This window comes from Podarcis raffonei, chromosome 7 (genome assembly GCF_027172205.1).
Source record: "Podarcis raffonei isolate rPodRaf1 chromosome 7, rPodRaf1.pri, whole genome shotgun sequence".
NCBI classification, from domain to species: Eukaryota; Metazoa; Chordata; class Lepidosauria; order Squamata; family Lacertidae; genus Podarcis; species Podarcis raffonei.
The window spans coordinates 87,938,189-87,961,467 of NC_070608.1; the positions used below are offsets into that span (position 1 = coordinate 87,938,189).

The window sequence follows — 23,279 nt, forward strand, 5'->3', positions numbered from 1 at the left end:
TTAGCAAGTATCTAACAGAGAGGGGGGGACGCGGGTGGCGCTGTGGGTAAAAGCCTCAGCGCCTAGGGCTTGCTGATCGAAAGGTCGGCGGTTCGAATCCCCACGGCGGGGTGCGCTCCCGTTGCTCGGTCCCAGCGCCTGCCAACTTAGCAGTTTGAAAGCACCCCTTGGTGCAAGTACTGTAGATAAATAGGGACCGCTTACTGGCGGGAAGGTAAACGGCGTTTCCGTGTGCTGCGCTGGTGCCGGCTCGCCAGAGCAGCTTTGTCACGCTGGCCACGTGACCCGGAAAGTGTCTCCGGACAGCGCTGGCCCCCGGCCTCTTAAGTGAGATGGGCGCACAACCCTAGAGTCTGTCAAGACTGGCCTGTATGGGCAGGGGTACCTTTAACAGAGAAGGGAGAAGAGAAGCGCTTGCAACTTACAAACAATTAAAGGCTTTTCTTACCTTGAGTACAGGTGCCAAAAACACAGACAATCCTGTTAGGATGAAGACCATCAGACCTGTCACCCTTTGCTCCCTGCAAGGAAAAGCACTTTATATTTCAACCATCTTCAGAGGCAGCCCCACATATAACGGTCGCCAGAGCATAGACAACAGAAGACAGACCATCTGTGTCCAGAGAGGGGCATAGCTGGGCCACCAGCCAATGCAGATGGAAAATGATATGGCCTAGGACCCTTGTACCTACGGGACCGCCTCTCCTGGTATGCCCCACGGAGAATCTTAAGGTCCACAAATAACAACACTTTAGAGGTCCCAAGCCTCAAGGAGGTTAGATTGGTTTCAACTAGGGCCAGGGCCTTTTCAGCACTGGCCCCAATGTAGTGGAACTCTCTGTCACAAGAGACTAGGGCCCTGCAAGACTTGACATCTTTCCGCAAGCCCTGTAAGACAGAGCTGTTCCGCCTGGCCTTTGGTTTGGACTCGGTCTGACCCTGATGTTTCCCTCCCCTTAGGGTCTTGATTTATCAGCTACTTTAAAATGAGGCTGCATTTTAAATTGCATTTTAACCTGTATTTTAAATTTTTTCCCTCCCCCCTCCTCTTTTCCCCCTATTATATTTTTACTGTGATTTGGTGTTAGCTTCCCTGAGCCCGGCTCTGGCAGGGAGGGCGGGGTATAAATAAAATTTATTATTATTATTATTATTAAAAGCACTCTGCGCCACCAAGGCCTCCTGAGCCTCAAGCGACAGCTGTGGAAGAAGGACGCATAATGCACCATACCTGATTCCAAGGAACTTTGGCTGCTCCCCTGGAGCGCAAGTGGTGCTCTCCTTCTTAAGGCTGTCCATGTGGGCCAAAGAAATGACTGTGGCCGACACATACCAGGGCAAACCCAGTATGGAGGTAAAGATCATCAGCAGGGAAACACAGAAGAAATCCAGGTGAAATCCTGCCCCTTTCTGCAACAGGACAGCCATGTTAGTAACGGGAGACTCAGGCTGAAGAATACACAGTAAAGCCTTGCTTCTTATTTCCCGTTTTAGGTGTCTTTTGATTTCTTGCAGCAAATACAATTTCCCCCATGACAAGCAATATAAGATGCCTCGCAGCAGCCTTGGGAGTCAGAGAAGCAGAGAGGGCCAAAACAGAGTTGGAGGCCAACACACACTCCCTAAGTGGCCTTGTGGATTCTGGGAATTCTATGTCCTTGTCTGAAAGGGTCCAATTCATGACAACTGTCCTCTACCACTCATGCCTCAGCACCTTATCAGGATTGGGCTCCTATACACCCAAAGCTATTAAGAACAACATGAGGTGTGCTTTGAGTGTATTGTCAGCCGTCTAGAAAACCTTTTATAGCACAAAGGGGGCTTTGTTTGTTATCCATTTACTCCATGACAGCTACTTGCATGATTCAGCATACCAGGAGGGATCATAAGCTGTTGGAGGAGTCAGGATGAGGAGCAAATCAATTCAGTTTGTACTTCTATCCTAATCTAACAAATTCACACTCTCTGAAACAATATGCAAACTGAAACACAGCTATCCTTCCAAATTCACACATCTGAATTTTGCAATATTTTTTCCCCAACCAAAATATATTTTACAAAAATGCATAGATTAGGCAAAAGTGTGCATAAAAATGAAGATATTAGTGGAAGTAACATACAAAACTGCATTATATTAAGGAGAAATTGCTTGCAAAAAATGAACAATTAGCCAAAACTACATAAATAGATGTGTTTTTAAAGAAAAATCAATGAGGATTTTTTTTTTAATTCAACACATGGAGAACTGAATTTACAACTGGAAAAATTATGAACCAAGAGAACTGAAATGAACCAAGAGAGCCTGCTGTTGCTAGTTAGTAGCCTGCCCACTTAACCTCACCAAAGACATTGAAGATGCTGTGGTGAACAAGCACATGCATGTGATGGTGGTGCAATTCCTATCCAACAGCCCTGTTAACTATAACAAGATGAAAGCTTTTATTAAGCAGCATCAGAGACTGAGGGGGTTCGAGAAGCAGAACAAATTAATATGATATCCAGTCTTCTGTGCCCAGCTGGACTCTTGTACCTTTGGAAGTTGCATGGTAGCCAGAGAACCGTTTTAGACTTTGGGTGGGTGTGGGGGGAGGGAAGGAAACCTAGCAGAATCATCCTGTCTCTTTCTGGACATCATCTTTCCCTACGCTAGGTTTCACAAGTTAGAGGCACTTTACTTTGTGGAATGAATAAAAAACTAAAAGGCACTTGGGTCAGGTCTAGGTGACCATGGAAGGAAATTGCAGCTGTTCCCTAACAACCTCAAGCCAAACTTGGAGTGTTATTATTGTTATTCTTTATTATCTTTATGTACCGCCCTATGGGATGGGGGTGGCGCTGTGGGTTAAACCACAGAGCCTAGGACTTGCTGATCAGAAGGTCGGTGGTTCAAATCCCCGCAGCGGGGTGAGCTCCCATTGCTCAGTCCCTGCTCCTGCCAACCTAGCAGTTCAAAAGCACATCAAAGTGCAAGTAGATAAATAGGTACTGCTCTGGCGGGAAGGTAAACAGAGTTTCCGTGCTCTGCTCTGGTTCGCCAGAAGCGGCTTAGTCATGCTGGCCACATGACCTGGAAGCAGTACGCCGGCTCCCTCGGCCAGTAAAACGAGATGAGCACCGCAACCCCAGAGTCGGTCACGACTGGTCCTAATGGTCAGGCGTCCCTTTACCTTTACCGCCCTATAGCCACAGGTATAGGATCACATAACACAAGCCAGGATGCCCTTTTATATTTTACCATAGGAGGGCAACACAGGGAGCTGCCATACATGAAATCAGATCATTGATTCATCTTGTTCAGTAGTGTCTACACTGACACTCCAGGGTTTTAGGCTTATCTGGAGCTGTCAGGGATTGAGGTCCCAGGATCTTCTGCATTCAAGGCTTATTTTCTACCACTGAATTACAGCCTCTTCTCTTGACCATCTTGAACAACCAGCTGTTAGAATGATGGGTCACAGAATCGTAGAGTTGGAAGGGAGCCAAGGGTCATCTAGTCCACCCCCCTGCAATGCAGGAATCTCAGCTAAATTTGACAAATAAAATAAACCAATAAACAAACAAATCCTGACCATGAGAACAGAGTGAATGGCAAGAGCCAAAGACTGCTTTCTGTCTCTTGCAGTAAAAATGTATGTTGGACCCACATATGTTTTGGAATCTTTGTTGTATCTGCCAATGCAAAGGACTTAAGGGCCAGACCACCAGCAGCCAGCTCAGCCATCCATCTTCCCTTTGGGGTGCAAGTTCTGTCGCATCTCATGCGAACCCCAGCTGCTGGCCATCTACTACAACCTTGGTCTAAAGCACTATCCTTGAGCAACTTTCCCTCGAACATAATCCCTCTCCCTTGGTGGCTTGTTTTAAGCAAACAAACCTACTGTCTCACTGAGCACAGAATGTGAGGTTTAGAAAAGCATTTCCTACGTCTCCATGGATGTTTCTAGGTGGCTGTTTCTCCAGGAAAAGAGAATTAAGCTGAACGAGAAGTGTTTCGTTGGCCTTCCAGGCTAATCCTATCTGTCCATTTGGTCTAGCCATGATGGGTGCAGGGTCTGGCTCAGGCCCCATGTGGCTTGGGATACCATGTGTGCTGATTCATTGAACCCTAACCCTTGGCTCCCTCTGGAAGAGCTTCTGCCACGTCAAGAAACTGGCAGTAAACAAAGCAAAACACAGGCACACGCACAGCTGAAGTCTGAGCCAGCTAAACGCCAGCAAGGGCGAGAGGCCACACGGCAGAGAAATGGCAGGCACTCCCTCAGACAAGCCAACCAGAGGAACCAGTTTCTGCTCGCACAGAGGAGTATGGATAGAGCTGCAGCCCATTAACCCAGCAGGGAATGCTGTGGGAAGAGTGGCTGCTAAGTTCTCTACTCCACAGAAGGGTGAGACTGGTGGTGCACACCTAGAAACACAGCTAGACTGTTCTTTTTTGCAATGCAGATGCACCAGAATGCCGTATTTCATTAAACAATATATTGGACAGATACAGGATTGGTATGGATTGTGGCTGACGTAATGTGTAGTGCTGGTTTTGACCTTTAAAGCCCTTCACAGCCTAGGACCCTCGTACCTACAGGACCGCCTTTCCTGGTCTGCCCCACAGAGGACCTTAAGGTGCATATATAGCAACACCCCAGAGGTCCCGGGCCCTAAGGAAGTTAGATTAGCCTCAACCAGAGCCAGGACCTTTTCAACACTGGCCCTGGCCTGGTGGAACGCTCTGCCTCATGAGACCAGGGCCCTGCAGGATCTGATTTCTTTCCGCAGGGCCTGTAAGACAGAGTTGTTCTGCCTGGCCTTTGGCTTGGAATCAACTTGATCCCCTTCCCCTCTTTCCTTTTTCCTTTCTCCTTCTGTGATGGAACTCCTATTTGGGGACTTCCCTGGCTTTTTCTGGCCCACGTAGGACCAGTCTGGATAGTTGGCCTTGGTGAAGATTTGATGTTTTCATCCCCAAAAAGTTTTTGATTTGAGTTTCTACTGAAATGAGGCTGCATTTTAATGTTGTATTTTAATCTTGTTTTTAAGTTGTATTTTAATCAATTGTTTTTGTACCTGGTGTTAGCCACCCTGAGCCCAGTCTTGGCTGGGGAGGGCGGAGTAATAATAATAATAATAATAATAATAATAATAATAATAATTTATTATTACACAGCTTCCCAAACCAATGGTGGGAACGCATTGGATACAGAATAATTGGGAGTGTGTACACAAGCTGTGTCTCTTTATTAACGTATGCCAGTGTGGAAGGAACTCTGCTCCCACTCCCAAGGAGGTTAGATCAGATGCTTCAGGAGTGGGTGGGTAGCATTTCTAAGGGAGATACAACAGGCCCACAAACTTGCGCCTGGGCTTTGCACCTGACCATTTGCCTATCTTCAGGTTTTGAAAGACAATGGCCAGGCTCTTCCCAGTAACTGAAGGGCCTCTCAGTTTTGTGTGTAACTTCGCATAAGCAAGACTTTCAGCACAATCTGGGCTCCAGCACAGAATTCAGAATTCTGATTTTTTTAAAAGAACATTTTAAAGCTTTGTGGCTTTAAAGGATAAATCGATATTTTTAAAGGCCTGAAGGTATTGCCTTCCCACAAGCATGAAATACTAGCTTCAGAATAAAGCACGCAGAAGAGGAAATCTACATAAATCACTAGCAAATTTGAGTTATCATATAGGCACTGGAGTACGAATGAACATACATAAAATATAAGGTGGACTAAAGGTGGAATAATAGCATGGGTAATGAAAGATGGTAGCATGTTTTCAGGTATAGTTAAGCCAGATAAGACAAACCACATTCCAACATTACAAAGCCTGAATATTCTAATTACTAATAAAATAAATAAAATCTGCAGCAGAGAGACGAACATGTTAAAGCCTCTGATGCCAAGATCTAAGAGAGCTCTACAGTGGTAATAAACAGTTCCTGAAGGGAAGAGTCAAGCACACAGCATGGCCCCAGACAGTCATGAGTGATACTTCATAATACCAATTTGTATTATGAAGCATCAATAAAAGTATACAATAAAAGAGGTGGGAGGTTATTAAGAGAAATTATAACTGGAATGGGGAAGAAAGAACCCTTTAAAATGGTGAGGAGGGGGGAAAACTTTACATGCGCTCCACTTCCAATGGTTCATATAATTTCGCAGATGTTTTCAAAGGAAAATACAGGAGCAAACCTTTGCTTTAAAAAGAAGAGTTAAGCAATTTTCATGCACCAAAAAGCATGAAAACTACAAGATTGTTAGTCGTGACAGGCTACCTTGTGAATGTGGGTGACTGATAGGTTTAGGATGAGTGTATCCAGCACTCAGAATTGGATATGGGCAGCAGACAGAAATCTCAGTCTGTCTCCTCCGTTTCTTCCAATTTTTTTAACTGACGTCAGGCCAGAATGATGGGAAGCCTGGCCACTGCTGGCTGCAGCAGCTAGAACTGGCGCATTGCAACCTCTGAGGTGAGTCACAGGGACAGATTTGCTTTGAAGCAGATGTTCAATGGCTATTTGGTTCTTTGGGAAAATCTATCACAGCACATGCCTGAGAGAACCCCAGCCCAGCACTGACCTGAAGCTTATACTCCTTGCGGTTGAGAATGACAGCTGTTATTTGCTGGTCCATGAAGATGAGGATAATGACCAGAATGGCAGGCACTGACGATGCCAAGCATATCCACCAGGAGTTTGCTCCAAACGGAAACACAACCCAGCCTCTCTCAGGGTTTGTAGGCTGTAGAGAAAAGGTTGATTGGGAAAAGTTAGTAGGGCCCAGGCTGGATCAAGGGCAGGCGGCAAGAATTTCAGCCACAGATTTGTTGAGCTGCCTCCTCAGGCAAGGAAGCTCTCTGTGCCTCCACTCCCATCTGACCACACAGGCAGGGCTGCAAGGCTACTCACAGAGGGTGGCTTTCCAGCTGATTAAATTACAGAGGGCTTGTTTTCATTACATCTTGATAGTGTTTTACAGGTCCTGTGATGACTTTTTAAAAAGAAAAACCACCACCACCATTTGATAAATGCATTCATCTTCCATATATTCTAAATAAGAATTAAATAAAACATAAAACAAGAATTAAATAAAACATAGACTGGAGTCTAGAGCAGTGTTTCCCAAAGCAGGTGGTCTTGCCCTTTGTGGGGCAGTGGAATTACCTAAGTGGGTGCTAAGAGGCAAGGGGGTGCTGGAGATGTAAATAACTACATCTGGATTTGCTGGATCAAGTTCTTCCATTTTATTGAATTAGGACTCCACTCCATTGGCAAAGAAAAACCGCTTTATATGCGCTGGATATGCATTATAACACTGTGACACCAGATGGCGCTGTGGAGCTCCATTTTTGCCAACCCGATTTCTCACACAAAGTTTACTAGGCGTTTAACTGAAACGCTTCTTTGATGTGCCTAGATTCAGCCTTAATTAAACTAAATAGTTTTAACTGGATTTTCAATAAATGTGCAATTAATTGTTACTGTTTCAATTTTATTGTTATTATCTTCCATAGGGGGTTGTGTAAACAACTACTGTATTTCGAATTATGCTTTCTATAAGGTGGAGCTTATGGGGATGAGCTTATGGAACAAAGGGGCAAGTGGACCCAAAAGTACGGAAACCGGTAGTCTAGAAGATGCAGCTGGCTTAAGGGTGGCTGCCAGGACCAAGGCCATTTGTCCCAGCCTCAAGTGTTGGTTGAGGCAGAAGACTTAGCTGAAGCTCTGCTTCTGCATCTGAAATGGGCTCATTGCCTTCTTGTCCCTGCCAAGGGATCCCGCTTGAATCCCAATTCATTTAACGTAAGACTGGCAGAGAAATGTCGGGCACCGGTTACTCCAAGTGCAGAAGCACCTGCAAAGCCAGCCTCCTTGGTGGTGGCTTCTCTGACTCTGAAATCCCTCCCTGGAGAAGCCAGACTGGCTCCCTCCTTGCTGTGCTTCCTCCTCTGGCAGGTGAAGACCTCCTTAGTCCAGCAGGCTTTGGGGAACTGACTGGTTTTAATTAAAGGGATGGTGCTGCGCTGGGTTTTTTTAAATTGTAAATAAACAAGACATACAGATAATTATATTTTATATTTATGTGTAGCTTTAATTCTATAAATGTTTGAGTTTTAGCTGTTATTTTATCTGTAAGGCACCTTGAGTCCTTGCCAGGGAAAAGGGCTCAGTATAAATGAATTAATAGTGATAAGGATAATAATATTATATGGGGCCCCAATCTCGGCCCTGACGTTCCACCCACATTGCACAAGCTGCCTCTTGGCTGCCTGTTAGGAGGAGAGACCTCCTTTGGGAGGCAGGCAGCGCTGCTCCCCACGAAGCCTCAGTTAATCCTTAGTTAATCCTTCCACGCCCAGGCCTGCAGCAGGGCAGCTCAAGCTTGGCCCTGATCCACCAGCCGACTCCTGCTTCCCTGCTCACAGTGCCGCCGGGGAACAACCATGGCAGGGCTGCTTGGCTTTGGCTCAGTTACGATGCCTGTGGTCTGTGCAGGCCTTGAACACCTTAGTTTTATACCCGTCTACCTGTCCTGGGCTCCCCCAAAGAATCCAGGCAACGGAAGCCTGAGACATGCTTCTCTCCCTCCCAGGGGTCCCTGGGGAGTGGGGATGGAGTGGGGATGAAGTCAGCAATCTTTCAGACATCAGGACATTGCCCCGCATTTGTGCTAAAGAGTCTAAGACAGCAATTCCATTTACACTTACTTGGGAGTAAGTCCTACTTAAATCATTGGAGCTTATTTCTGAGTAAACATAGACTTGGCTATAAAGCTATGCCATATATATTTGTTGGAAGCAATAAGTGAATAATTGATCAGTGTGCAGGAAATATTTGTAGAGTACCAAACAAGACAACAGATCCTGCCCTGCAAAATTTGCAACCTAAAAGGTGGCCGGCTCTGCACAGCTCTGATTGGCTGAGACGTGTGCAAGACGTTGCAACGCTGTCTTTTCCTCCCCAGAGCACTTCTAAACTACAGTACCTGAAAGTCGATTGCATCAGTGTGCAGTCAGTGTGTATTTTATTTAATAAACCAACATGCCACACGGAGAGGCAAGACAATCAATTTGAATCCATGCTCAGTTTGCCAATCAGTATGGCTGTTATTTGTAGTCCAAACACGGGAGATTTATGGGCTTATCAGTGGGGATATCCTGCACTTCTTGAGTTTGGAGTTGTTGATTTATGTATCAGTGTTGTTGTTTAGTCGTTTAGTCGTGTCCGACTCTTCGTGACCCCATGGACCAGAGAACGCCAGGCACCTCTGTCCTCCACTACCTCCCGCAGTTTGGTCAGACTCATGCTGGTAACCTCGAAAACACTATCCAACCATCTCGTCCTCTGTCGCCCCCTTCTCCTTGTGCCCTCCATCTTTCCCAGCATCAGTGTCTTCTCCAGGGAGTCTTCTCTTCTCATGAGGTGGCCAAAGTACTGGAGCCTCAGCTTCATGATGTCCTTCCAGTGAGCACTCAGGGCTGATTTCATTAAGAATGGATGCGTTTGATCTTCTTGCAGTCCATGGGACTCTCAAGAGTCTCCTCCAGCACCAAAATTCAAAAGCATCAATTCTTCGGCGATCAGCCTTCTTTATGGTCCAGCTCTCACTTCCATACATCACTACTGGGAAAACCATGGCTTTAACTATACGGACCTTTATATCAGTGTAGCCGCCCACAATGTGCAGCGCTTGTCTGAACTCACCCTGTACATGGTGAGTTCTGTCAGAGGCAGGGCCAGGCAACCACCTCAGGCAGCAGGATCCACAGGGGCCGCGGATCTGGCGGACAGCTGCTTGGTGGATAAGAGGTGCTCACCACCCCTCCCTCACCCCCGCTGTTCCCAAAATACTGTCGTGCCTTGGTTCTCTAACAGCTTAGTTCTCAAACGTTTTGGCTCCCAAACATCACGAAACTGGAAGTGACTGTTCCGGTTTGCAAACAATTTTTGGAAGCTGAACGTCTGACGGGGTTTCTGCAGCTACTGAATTGCTGCAGGAGCTTCCTGCAGCCAATCAGAAGCAGTGCTTTGGCTTAAGAACGTTTTGGAAGTTGAATGGACTTCCAGAACGGATTCCGTTCAACTTCCAAGGTACGACTGTAGATCTTTCCCCCCTTATTCCTGATTTCACTCACCCCTTCTTTCCTGCTTGGGGGCGGGGCGAGGCAGCATTTTGTGGCTTGCCTCAGGTGCCCAAATGTATTGGGCCAACCCTAGTCAGAAAGAGGCCTTCCTTCCCATCACAGCAACCCCTCCCTTTGGGGGCAGCTGCCTCAAGAAGCCATGAGTCATAATCATGAGCCCCTTTAGCAACAGGCCACCTCCTTCATTTCAGTGCTCCTGCCCTTCTGCCTTTAACAGCAGCTGGACACAAAGCAGAGTTTAGAAGGTATTGCATTCACCATCACGCCCATTCTATTTCCATGCCAGGAAAAGCTTCCATTGCTCCACTTCTGTGTTTCAGGTGGCTTACAGAAGCTCAGGGGCATCCCGTGGCTTCTCTCACTGTTCTTCCCCAGTCCTGTAATGTCCCCCTTCCCTGTGTGGCTGTAATGAGCAGCACTGCAAGTGTGCTACACAGGGACAGCTGCTACCTCTCCTTCTGCTGCAATGGAGAATTTCTGAGGTACGTGTAATTTATCCAGGTTCTGCCTAGACACAGGAGGTGTGCCCTTTTATACCCAACAGACACTATAGTTTGGTGGTTGAGGGTGTAACTTGAGAGCCAGGAAGTTCCTAGTTCAAACCTTGCTGTTAAGTCACTAGGTGACGTTAGGCAAGCCGTGTCTCTCAGTCTCAGTTCTCCATCTGTAGCATGGAGCTAATACTGCTGACCTTCTCCACAGGCTGCTTATAAAAATTACAAAGTTGCTGTGTGTTATTACTCCTCTTGGTGAACTTCAAAGAGGGACAGAGAGTGGGTCAGTCAGTAAACCCCTAAGGAACCAAGAGGTATAAATGGGCAAATTTTCCACAACATACTCCTAACCAATGTTAGCAATATGTTGCATTACTTTTATCCTGTCCAGGTGCAGAAAACTGGTTCTTCTCTGACTCCTGCCGTTTTTGCCTTCTGTACTGAGCCAGTCAACAATGTGTTACTTAATTCATGTTAATACACACTAATTAAAAGTATGCCCATTGCGCAGCATGAGACATTCACACCCACACAGTGAAGTGGCCCTTCCCACCTCCTTTTAAGAATAGTACTGGTGCTACAAGAGACCCAGAAACTGCACTGCACTGCCGGATCTTTTGTTTTATCCCCTGCTGTCAAGAAGGCACAGATGATGCCCAAATAACCTCTGCTGAGCTCAGGGACCAGAGATGGACTACAGATACCAAACAGAGCTATTGCAAGACATTCTTATTTTGAACAGGCTGTATGAAACTACAGTCCCCATCTGGCATTATCACCCAGCCTTCAGGTTTGTGAGGGCTGGGTGGCAGGGACATCAGTCTGGATGATGCCTTGAGTCCCTTCCCACAACTTGGGGTCCTATATCTGTGGGGGTAGAATGTATCAGAGCAAGCTTTATTAAGGCAGTGACTTTGGCTAGCTAGTTAAGCACCACAACTAGTGTTATTTTGTGCCATAGAACAAATGGGTGGTCCTTTCCCCCCTCCCTCACCTAACTGGTAGGGAGAACAAAAGCCAGTGAGTTGGGTCAGAGGAGGCTGGAAGCTGGAACCTGACACACGCTTGCTCTGTGCTGGAGCCAAAGCTGTGGCAGATGAAGAAGCAAGACCTTCAAGGGTGTTGATGCTGTGAGATCCTCCATCTTATTCTCGGGTTGTATATATGTGTAAATAATACCATACACCCCAAAGACATCACAGTCTCTGCTGACCTTCATTCTAAGGAAACAGAACTCTGGGCAACTGCTGAACCCCTGGAATCTCTCAGCTCTCTGAGATGGAGATGGCATATGAAAGGTCCAAAACATTTCAAGTAGTTATATTAAATAGTAATGCTCCCTAAGGAATTAGTTTTGCAGAACTGCCTTACCATTCTGCCATCTCGGGAAATGTGATCAAATGTGCTACATGCTGAGAAATTCTTTACTTAAACTTCTTTCTTATGTAATCCTCTCACACCTTTAAAATTCCACAGAAACATATGGCCCCAGACACAACATTTGCACTTATTCTGCACCCTGGCAGAGCAACTCTTTGGCATGCTCCAAGCCAGGCCCACCTTGAATGTGTTGGGCACAATGAGCTTCGGAGTATCCAGTCCAAGGGCAGCATCGATTCCACAGAATATGAGGATAGCCAGGATGATGGAGAAGTCGCCCACCAGCCTCCTCAGCTAAAAACCAAACAAAATAATTGCCATGAGATTTGCAGACCAAGGTTTACGCTAGCAAGTATGCAAAGTTAAGGTTAGTGTCCCCTTCCGAAGAAGCCCTGGGCTTTAACAAAATTCAGAAAAGTCAGGAGTGAAACACCTTATAAGGAAAGATCTGATAAAAAGTGTGTGTTCCTTTATATAAACCAGGACATGAATTTATACTTCCTTTATAACTGTAGATGTTTGTGTGAGAGGATGGTGGACTCTGGAAGAGGTGTGTGTGTGTGTGTGTGTGTGTGTGTGTGTGTGTGAGAGAGAGAGAGAGAGAGAGAGAGAGAGAGAGAGAGAGAGATAGAGAGATATGGAACTAAGCAAAGAACATGCAGGTGAGAGAGGGAAGGGATGGCAGCAGCAATATAGCTAACATCCTCTACTTTGAGGAGCGAGGTCTGCATCCTCTCAACAGTGGCTTGTTCCTGTGCACTTATTGTGCAACTCCCCCCCCCCCCCAAATGACTGTAAAGAAAAAAAGGAGAGCAATAAAATGGACAAGCTGCCAAGGGACACAACCCGCACTCATTTGAGAGCAGGAATCCTTTCAGTGGGCTGTCAAGGGAAAAAACACCTCATTGCCTCCCCTAAAGTATCCAATGCAGTCAATGTGACCAACAAGCCTCACTGTGGACCATGGACCCCTGGGACAAGCACATCAAAAAGGAAAGTTAAGAGACGGCTGGCGGGAGGATGGGAGGATAGGGGAGCAAAGCAAACAGACTTTACACTGAAACATTTTGTTTAGAATCATAGAATTGTAGAGTTGAAAGGGACCCTGGGGATCATCTGGTCCACCCCCTGCAATGCAGGAACACGCAGCTGTTCCATAAAGGTATCGAACCTGCAACCTTGGAATCATCAGCACCATGCTCTAACCAACTGCTCTACAGTCCAGCATTGTAGAGCTGAGCTTTTTGCTTATTGAGTATTCAGTTGGCCTTGGTGTCTGCTATGTTCAGAGTCTGCCTGCAGATACAGAAAGCGCAGAGCTGAGTAGTTCTGCAGGGAATTCTGCTGGAATGGCCTCCTGCCTCCCCTCAAAGCCTCGGTGGCCCAGGGATGGAGGCATTCATTTCTCACTGAGCGCTGGGCAATATCTTCTGGGACCCACCAGGAAGCACCAACTGAAGGAAGTAAGGAGATTTCCTGGTGTAGAAGAAACCAGGCACATGAAAGAACTTGGAGGGTGTAGTAGTAATTGCACATATTGAAACCACCTGCCCACCCCTTTATCCAGGGAATGGATGAGAGAGGGGAGGTACTCACAGCTGCTGGGAAATAGCGGCTGGACTTGAAGTTCTTTAAGGCCATAGAGCAGAGAAATGTTCCCAGGAACAGAATGTAAGACATGAAGGTAATGTCAGGCACGAAGTTGCAGCTGTTGCCCACTAGGTGGCCTCCAAGTTGTACACACTCTTTCTTGGTCAGCAGGGACCAGTTCCCAAACTCCGGCTGCTGTGGAGAAGAAAGCAGCAATCTCACGGAGGAGCAAGTATACACTGCCTGACTTAAAGAAATGGATCCCAGCCCTGAGCAAGGCGGAAAGATGTGCTGTTGCCTAGGATGGATGTTTTGTGGAATTGATCCCAGTTTCAAGCATCATGATGACGTCTCTCTGTAAGCACAGCATCCCTTTCTGCCTTTCTTCCCTCTCCCTGGTCCCCAGCTGCCCTGTGGGCAAAGATTCAGAGCAGGGACAGGGCTGGCCAGACCAACAGGCAATGTGAGGCAGCTGCCTCAAGTGGAGGTCACTGGGATTTGGAGTGGCAGTGGCAGCCCTCTGCCCTTGAGCCCTGAAGGCGCTCCCCCTCCCTCAAAGGACAGAGCAGTGCGTGCCCTAGGATCTCCTTTGCCTCAGGTGTGGCGTCCCATCACCGACATGGAAGTGCCCTGGGCTTGTAGAATGGGTGGGTGGCAGAGAAGTCCATCTTTGCCCTCTCCTCCTAGGCCACATCTGAATGAGAAACACATGGAACATACAGAGATGCTGTGCATCTCCCCAGACCAATCCTTTCACCACCAGGATGAGGACAGCCTTAGTAGGTGGGTTAAGTAAGGAAAAGAGTGTGTCTTGGCTGCACATCTCAAGGCTACAGTCACTGGCAGCCACAGCCAGGATGACCCTTTCCCCTGCCCTCCCACAGCAGGCTCATCCCATGATTGCAACCTGCCCTCTGGGCCACTTCACCATTAACTAATAAAATGGGCAGGAGCATCTATTTGGGATTTGTTTTGGGGGTGGGAGTTACGGGATGACTCCAGAAGGACTGCAGAAGGGTCTAGCGTTTGTGAGGCTGTGATGTTTTCAAAAGAACGACATTGAATCCACATAAGGGTGAGGGTGTATCTTGGCAGTGACGGCTACTGCACGATGACCCCTTGGCCATTCCACCTATCCCAGCTATGACACCAGGAAATAATTCAAGGTCTCCAAGGGACATGGAGTTCTTGATCCTCCTTTGGTCAATTGCATTAGTCACAACATACTGTAGGCTCTTTGGACCTTGGTTTCCTTTCATTCACATCCTAATCATTGAAAACGATTTAATTTCTTACCTCTCCCAAACTGCTGAAGGTCGGGAACAGTGTCTCGTTTAGAAGAGAAGAGTTGTCTGAAAGAAACAATGGTTAGGTCCAAGCTGTTTGAAAGACTATATTTCCTCATGCAACCTGCCCAGGTTTTGAGATCTTCAGGGGATGCCCTTCTCTTGGTCCTGCCACCCTCCAAGGTACATTTGGGTGTGTGTGTGCAGGTGAGGGCCTTCTCTAGAGAAGCTAGACCGGCTCCCTCCTGGCATTCCTTCTGCTGGCAGGTGAAGACTTTCTTATTCCAACAGGCTTTGGGGAACTGAAGGTCTGGTGCTCTGCTGTTTTTATTGTAATTACCTGTATGGTTTTAATATATTTTTATGTATACATAAATAGTTTCAATTTTATCAATGTTTAATTGGTTTTTATTTTAATTATTGCTTTCCCTATGTTTTAAGCTGTTCTTATTTGACGGGTAAACTCCCGTTGCTCGGTCCCAGCTCCTGCCAACCTAGCAGTTCGAAAGTACATCAAAGTGCAAGTAGATAAATAGGTACCACTCCGGCAGGAAGGTAAACGGCGTTTCCATGCTCTGCTCTGGTTCGCCAGAAGCGGCTTAGTCATGCTGGCCACATGACCCGGAAGCTGTACGCCGGCTCCCTCGGCCAATAAAGCGAGATGAGCGCCGCAACCCCAGAGTCAGCCACGACTGGACCTAATGGTCAGGGGTCCCTTTACCTTTACCTTTTTATTTTTGGCTGTAAACTGCCTTGAGACCCTATCAGGGGAAAAGGCAGACATAAATAAATAAAGTGATAATGTAAAACATTGGTTCATATTTTGGACCATTGTACAAGTCCACTGTTGCCTGAAGATGGGAGGGGGGGCCAGAAAAAAACCCTAAGCTGAAGAATTTCTCAGATGTGACCCATCATGGACCAATCGGACTAGAGATATAGGCAGACAACAGCTTCCCTGCAGGGTTTCCAGCCATCCCAACCCACCCATTGCAACAAGCATGGGCTTCTCATCTCACCTCTCTCTGGCACCCGGCAGGTGCAGCTGTACAAGGTGACATCACTGATCTTGTAGTCCCAGTTCACCGGGTAGTGTTCCACCAGAGACAGCATCTTCTTAACAGCATCGTAGATGAAAATGAAGCTGATGAGGGCACAGAAGCCTTCTTCGGTGAAGCGTGTGAAATACTGCACCAAGTAACTGGCTTCGGTAGCCACCAGTATGAGGCCAAAGAAGGCCACCCAGAGGCCGATCCAGAGGCGGAATTCTAAGTAATCCAAGCTGTAGTCTCTGGAAGGAAGTAAGGGCCAAAGGAATATTCCTGAATGGGCTGCTTCACTTGCAAGAGAGCAGCCAGTTAACCACAAGACGCCACATCCAACTCTAACCTTCTTGCCCTGGTGTCTCAACATAGCAGCTAAGGAGTTACATCTACAGCCAGTCTTCCGCTATTGGGAGACTGACATTTCAGCACTTTCTCTTGCCAGCTTGCAGGTCGGTTCCCCTCACTTACAAAAAGGTAGAAAGAGATGGTAGTCTGAGGCCACCTATTTCTCACATGCACACCACTCAGTTAATAACTGAAATTATCAAATTATGAGCAATGGAATCCATGCACTGGGGAGGGGGATAGAATGCGTTCCTCTTCTCACCAGAGGCACCAGCCTCTTCAGCTGTCAAACTGAGCTGAAGGCAGCTGAGCAGCAATGCCTGGTCAAGACACTTTGCGCCAGGAGACAAGCCTTTTGCTTTCATCCAGCGATAGCCTGCTTGCACTTGATCAGCTGAGGCCTATTGCATGATCCTTTTTATGTTGGGAAATTAAGGTAGGTTGACTTCCTTACTGGGCTTGACATACTGAACCTTGATCTGTAAATGCTTTGACACATTTCCCAATAACAGTGAACATCCTGCTATGGAACTGTGTTACAATACAATTATGGCTGCAAAACACTTATATGTTCAAATAAGGAAGGATCCATTATCACCAACAATGGAAGAACAGCTGTTAAAACTGACTGACTTAGCTGGGATGGCAAAAATGACATGCTATCAGAGGAAAGTCATTGTTAATGTTTTTTAAAGATTGGAAACTTCTCGTAGACTTTTTGCATGAAAAGAAAATGAAGTAATGATATCTGGATTTGAGGACTGAAGATAATGTTTGTTTATAGAAAGTGCAACCCATACAGCACATAGGCGACAATTATTCACACAATTAATGTTCTTGTTCAAGAACAATTTTTCACCATTTATCGGATTTGTGAGAATAAGACAACTACTTACAAAGTGTCATGAAAACTTATAAGCTATCTAAAATAAAGTGAACTTGCAGTGTCAGATTTTACTAAGTTCTTACCGTTAATGATGATTGTGCTGTACGGGTTGCACAATCATCATTAATGGCACAGGTTGTATTTCTTCAGCATTGTTTATAGAAAGTGGCTTTATTGACTGTAATATCGAACTGGACAAAGTGAATATTGTTTTTATATAGTGGACAGCTGAATAATCAGAAATTCTTTCTTTTCTTAATCTTGTTAATCTTGTTATTCTATCCTTTTTTAAAACCTCTTTTATTTAATTTTTAATTTTTGTTTCTCTATTCTTTTCTCTCCCTCCTCTCTCTTGAATATATTCAACCTCTCTTGAATAACCCCGTCATTCAGGGGCATAAGCAAGGACAGCTCCAACGGCTTGCTTCCAACACGAACACTTGCTGATATGAGGAGCCTTACTTACTTGCTGAAGGAGAAAAGAAGCCGCTCAAAGACCAGGACAGGCCCAGTGCTGCTTAGGATGGTGAGCGGCTGGCCAGCAAACAGGCAGAAAAAGGCTCCAGCAAAAGCAGTTCCCAGGAAACTCTCCAGCACGCCCTGAATCGCAGGAAGAAGCACATAGCTCTGGTTGGTTAAATGGCCAACCCCAGTCTAACTGCTGCAGTTGGGCTGGTGGGCATGAGATCCCCCGCTCCTGTGCAGCAACCAAGGAGTGCCAGTGCTGCATTCCCTTCTCTCTCCCCCCCCCCGGTGTGCCTGTGCAGGTTGCTGTGGCAACATGAGGTGGGGGAGCAGAGGTGTTGAGAACCACAGAGCGCATGTGGGCATCGCGAGCAGGACTCTTGCTCAGACCTGCATGTTGTCTGTCGCATCTCCCAACATCCCTCCAAAGGTGATGGCGTTGGTGACTGTGGCCAGGTAGATGTACAGGATGGCTGAAAGGCACTGGATGTTGAGGGCATCATAGAAATCGCTGCAGTACCAGCGAGCTTTTCTCTGGATATCCTTCAGCAACCCTCCAAATAGTCTGCAGCAGTGAGAAAAGGAGAGACTTCCTTAATCCCGGGTTTCTAATTTGCTGCATGTGGTTATTTTGGTCCCCCCTGCCCCTTTTCCCACCTCGCAACGATGCACAGCTGGCCTTGCTCCAGCCCTGTACCTGTGAGCCTCCCCACTCCAGAGGCCTGGCAGGAAGCCCCGGCCTACCGCCCCCCTCCCTGCCCTGAGTTTTACCTTCCGGTCCTCTTCAGCTCCTCACTGGCGTGCTGATGCCCATGGGCATGACGCTCGTCCGCAGCAGACAAGTGCCCACTCGCGTGAGGATTCCACTCGCGGAAGTGCAGGGCGATCCTAAGAATGCAAGGGGCACCTTTCAGGATAGAGGCATTCTGGTTTGCAAAGAAGCAGCATTCTGCTGGGGGCTGTTGATCCTCCGCTCTCCTCTCTATTCCTATCTGCCACTGACAGGCTCCAGTGGCTTGTATGGAAGATGCAATGATACACCCTCCGAATGCCTCATGGCACAATACTCAGAGAAATAATGGGCAGCGTCATATCTGATCATAGAACTGCAGAGTTGGAAGGGAGCCCAAGGGTAAATCTAGTCCACCCCCCTGCAATGCAGGAATCATTGATGCAGCCCACATGTGAGCAGTGGTGGCAGCAGCATTACTGCAGGTTCGTGCCTTGCCCCCATCCCACCACTTTTTTTAAAAAAAGACCAAACCATAAAGGTAGCACATACAGCAGGCATAGGCAAACTCAGCCCTCAAGGTGTTTTGGGACTACAACTCCCATCAGCCCTAGCTAACAGGACTAGTGGTCAGGGATGATGGGAACTGTAGTCTCAAAACATCTGGAGGGTCAAGTTTGCCTATGCCTGGCACACAGCTTTGAAGTAGTTTGGTTACAGGAAACAATTGAACTGTGTGGCAGAACAGGCAGCCAGGATGCCCTCTTGCAAAGAAGCAAATAAAAACAGAACACACACAAGACCTGATGGCTGGAGGAACAGGGATTGTGTTGCCTGACAGTGTCACAAATGGAGTGGAACAGGCACCTGCGCCTGCAACATTTGCATGCCTTGGGCCAGAGCGGCTGGCAAGGACCAGAATTTCCCAGCAATGAGATATAGAGGATGTTCACATTAGTGGCTTGAAACACAGTGAGGTAATTTGCCGCCCCCTTAATTTTTTATCATCTCTTCTTTTTTTTTGAACATTTCATCCAAAACAGATTCCAGAGCAGTGTACACGAATATAATCAAATATCTCTACAATATTAAAATTTTAGCTAAAGAGATCGAAGAATCAGCAACTTTCTTTCCTGATCCTAGCTCCTCTTTGCACATACCTCTTCTGTGGTGAAGGCAAGCATTTTGGGGGGGCAATTCGAGTGGTTGGGTCCCATTTGCCCGGGGGAAGGACAGTCAGTTCATCCAGAAACTCATCAATTCCTGCAGTGAGATCTTCTGCGTCTCTTGCTTTTCGGGCAACCCTCTGGAAAAGCTGGAAAGGAATGGTGTTAGTCCCAGCTCTGCCTGCTTACAGGAAAGACAAATCACGGGAACGCATTCTGGGAAAGCGCAAGGGCTTGTGGTGGTTCTGGTTGCCTGCATGCAGCAAAACAGACTCATGACCTTACACAATCTAAAATGTCAAGAAAGCTGTTCACCCTTAAACGGAGGAAATTATGGACAATTCAGCCATTTGCTGTGTCAATGATAGAGCATTAAGGGGCTTACTGGGGCCAAAGTATCATCACAACTATAAAGTTACATGTTTTAATCATTAATTTTGCAGCTGGAAAATAAGTCACTAATGCATAATGCAGCCCCTTTCTAGCCTACGTAATAATTTGAAGTTTTCCTACATTATATACATTATATTTCCTACATTAAAAATGCTCTGGGGAGTTCTTTTTATTAGTTTAGAGCAGATTTGCTATTGTTCTTTGCTACTTCCAGAAGCCAATTGCCCCCTCCAAGACACGTCAGTTTGAAACAGAAGGCAGGGCTGTATGAGGTTTGCTCAGTCATACAATAGTCCTTTCACAAAGAATATGGACAAACTATGTTCATAATACATTTCATGATAATTATGATAGGGTTCTGAAAAATATTGACAGCCCATTAAAAAGTTTGAACTGGTGGCAACCTTATCTAGCAATCCAAGACCTGTTCCTCCCTGGGCAATTAGAAGATTGACTTTAGGGGTGCTAACCACACGTTGACTTCTCCAGCCTTTAGCACCATCACGCTATGCCAGAACTGCAGTTTGCGGCACCTTCCCTAATTTTATGGCAGTGGTAGCAGATCTTTGCACCTCCCACCCAGAACCCAAACTCACCTCATCCGTCAGGAGAGTAGCCACAGCCCTGCCGATTTCATGGTAGGCCTTCACTTTGGCTCTGGGGCCCAGGAGGATAAAGAGGAACCTAGACAGAGTCACAGCAATGTCAAGAGTGGGGTCAAAGATGAGCCCATATCCCTCCTTTCAAAGCAAGCAGCTCACTGAGACCTCAATCCTAAACTCAGCACAAATTGCTGAGGGGAAGGGGCTCAGGCTCTTTATTCCTCGCACTACTAAGGAACCTCTCAGGCTGATCTTCTACTGTGCTGCAACACATTTGATACAGCGGTCAGAGTGAGAAAACGGTGACTCATTACGCCATCTGGGACAGGTGACCTGAGGAACCAGTTAGGCTTGTCTCTGTAGGACTGATGCTCTAGGTTGGGGTCCTCAGTCTGGACAACTCTTTCCTCTTTATTGGCTTGACCTGAAAGCTGGCCACCAGGCCACCTGTCAATGCTCCTTCCATCTCTGGTTCTCTTCATACTTACCAGCCCACTCGGGAACCAGCCTGTCTTAACTTGCCTCTAGCCCTATGGATCTTGGTTTGCCAGCACCCCCAGGTGTAGTCTGGCTCAGGGTTTGGCAAAGGACTGACAGAATTCCCTAAACCAGAGATAGCTTTCCAAGTGTGCTGGACTACAACTTCCATCAGTCCCAGCTGGCATGGCCTCTGTTTGAGGTTGCTGGAAGTTGTAGTCCAACAACAGATGGAGGCACCATATTGGCTATCCCTGCCCTAAGTTGTGTGGGACTGGCTGCCATCATGCCGTGAGCGTAACTGGAAGGAGCAAGATGGCGGCCACTGAAATGGAACAAATTATTTCTCAAAAGAATGGGCAGAAAGAAACACCACAGCAATGACTTGCCACTGAGCGTACTCTCCACAGTCCTGGCAAATACGGGATCTGGTCAGGATTGACTGCTGTTCACAGCCTTAGCATTGAATAGATTGAGAATATTTCAGAATGACCTGAAGTGTGGCCTTGTTGAAGCCAGTTAAGCAATTTATATGGTTTCCCACCACCTCAGCCCCTCAGGGGTTGCCATGCCATGGGGCAACAATGCATTGAAACACAGCTATCCAGGCATAGGTCAGCTGGCTGATGACACCTGATAATCTCTTCAGGAGGTAGCACCCAGCTAGCTACCCAAGTGTAGGGTTGCCATATGTCGGAGAGCAAAAAAGAGGACACATTTGCCGACTTCTACTTTTAACTATGGATTGCTATGATGACTCTACCAGTGAAAAAGAGGATGTGTCCTGGAAAAAGAGGACCTTTGGCAATCCACAACTACACCCATCTAGTTGTGTATCAGAACACAGACAACTGCAATAATTTCCTATGCCAAGAACTGCAGGACACCCTTTTCACTCTGGCATCTACGAAGGAAACTTTGCTGTCCTGCCCCGCTCCCTGTTTGCTTCTTACCTGCTGGGGAAAGCAACTTCTGCTAAGCCCCCAAGAAGCACTGGTTCCTGCAGACGCACAAAAGCAACAAAAGGTTTCTCCAGGAAGCTGGCTTCTCCTACAAGAATGTTGGCCACTTCAGTCCCAGCTGGAATCTTCTTCTTAAAGTGATTATTAAGCTGCAGTGAGAGAAAAATCTAGGGTTGGTGATCCATAGCTCAGAAAGCAACGGTAAGGTGACAGAACATGTGCTGTGGACCACACAGAGGAGAGAGGGAGACCTCAACAACCGTTAACACTTTTTTTTGTGGAGTGCCCAAACTAGGGAAGTTGCTGGTGACTGCTGCACATTTCTTGATCCAAAATAAAAGCATCACCTGGGAAGTTTCTCAGTCTCAATGGTACAGCCAACCATTCTGAACACTGCCAGGAAGATATCCCAAATCAGAGGTCATTCTAGTGATGTATATCTTCACTCACAATGAAGCCAGGCAGGGGCTACTGGGTACCCATGCATTTCACAACTAGGCCAAATTCCACACAAACTAAGAAACAAACATTTCTTTTTTGTATGTGGGGGGTGGGGGTGGGATGGATGTTTGGTTGGGCTTGGGGAATTATTTTTTATTTTGATGTTTTTGTAATTTTTACATTTTTTGTTTGTATTGTTTTATTGGTTTTGTTTGTTTGTTTAAGGTGTTATTTTGTTCTTAGGGGGAGGGGTCAGGGCTGCCGGGGAGTGGGCCCCAGCCCACAAAATGGCTGGGGCATGTCCCACAGGGGGGGATGCACTGGGGCAACCGATCTCAGTGATCACGGGTAGGAGGAGGAGTTACGCTAAGACCAGACCATGTCATTACTGAGGAAGCAGGCTTAGTCGTTGTCTGAGGACTATCCCTGCCTCAGGGTCTGGTCCTGACCGGATGGATACTAGAATCAGCAAGGGATACCCACATGACCTGAAGGTGCTGCTGTACAATGCCAGGTCAATGATTCATAAGACCACTGACATCCATGACTTGATCATGGATGGAGGACTTGACCTGGCATGTGTAACAGAGACTTGGTTGGATGAAGCAGATGGGCCTGTCCTTGCCGCTGCTTGTCCACCAGGTTTCTCTTACGCACAGCAACCCAGGTCATGTGGGCAGGGAGTGGGGGTTGCAGTGATTTTTAGGAAGTCATTAGTTTGCACCAGGCGTCCTATTGGGAAGACCCAGTTTTCCGAGTGCATGTTCTGGAAGTTGGGCAATAGGGGCAGTACAGGATTCCTTTTGGTGTACTGACCTCCCCGCTGCACCAAGGATTCCCTGCCCGAGCTGCTTCAGGTCGTGGCGGATGTTCTCCTGGAGA

The 23,279-nt window shown here is 46.9% G+C and overlaps 1 protein-coding gene across 1 annotated transcript in view; it reads right to left on the bottom strand.

Annotated features, from left to right (window-relative positions):
* SLC4A9 (solute carrier family 4 member 9) overlaps window positions 1-23,279 on the bottom strand; it is a 40,708-nt gene that overhangs the window by 7,029 nt on the left and 10,400 nt on the right. Inside the window, exons 5-17 of the mRNA XM_053397469.1 lie at window positions 21,948-22,105; window positions 20,512-20,599; window positions 19,517-19,671; window positions 18,398-18,514; window positions 18,017-18,191; window positions 17,628-17,761; window positions 15,904-16,175; window positions 14,895-14,950; window positions 13,605-13,793; window positions 12,189-12,302; window positions 6,570-6,731; window positions 1,232-1,410; window positions 449-521 (exon numbers count right to left, since the gene is read on the bottom strand). Coding sequence (XP_053253444.1) covers window positions 449-521; window positions 1,232-1,410; window positions 6,570-6,731; window positions 12,189-12,302; window positions 13,605-13,793; window positions 14,895-14,950; window positions 15,904-16,175; window positions 17,628-17,761; window positions 18,017-18,191; window positions 18,398-18,514; window positions 19,517-19,671; window positions 20,512-20,599; window positions 21,948-22,105 — 1,872 coding nt within the window. The remainder of the gene's footprint in view (window positions 1-448; window positions 522-1,231; window positions 1,411-6,569; window positions 6,732-12,188; window positions 12,303-13,604; window positions 13,794-14,894; window positions 14,951-15,903; window positions 16,176-17,627; window positions 17,762-18,016; window positions 18,192-18,397; window positions 18,515-19,516; window positions 19,672-20,511; window positions 20,600-21,947; window positions 22,106-23,279) is intronic.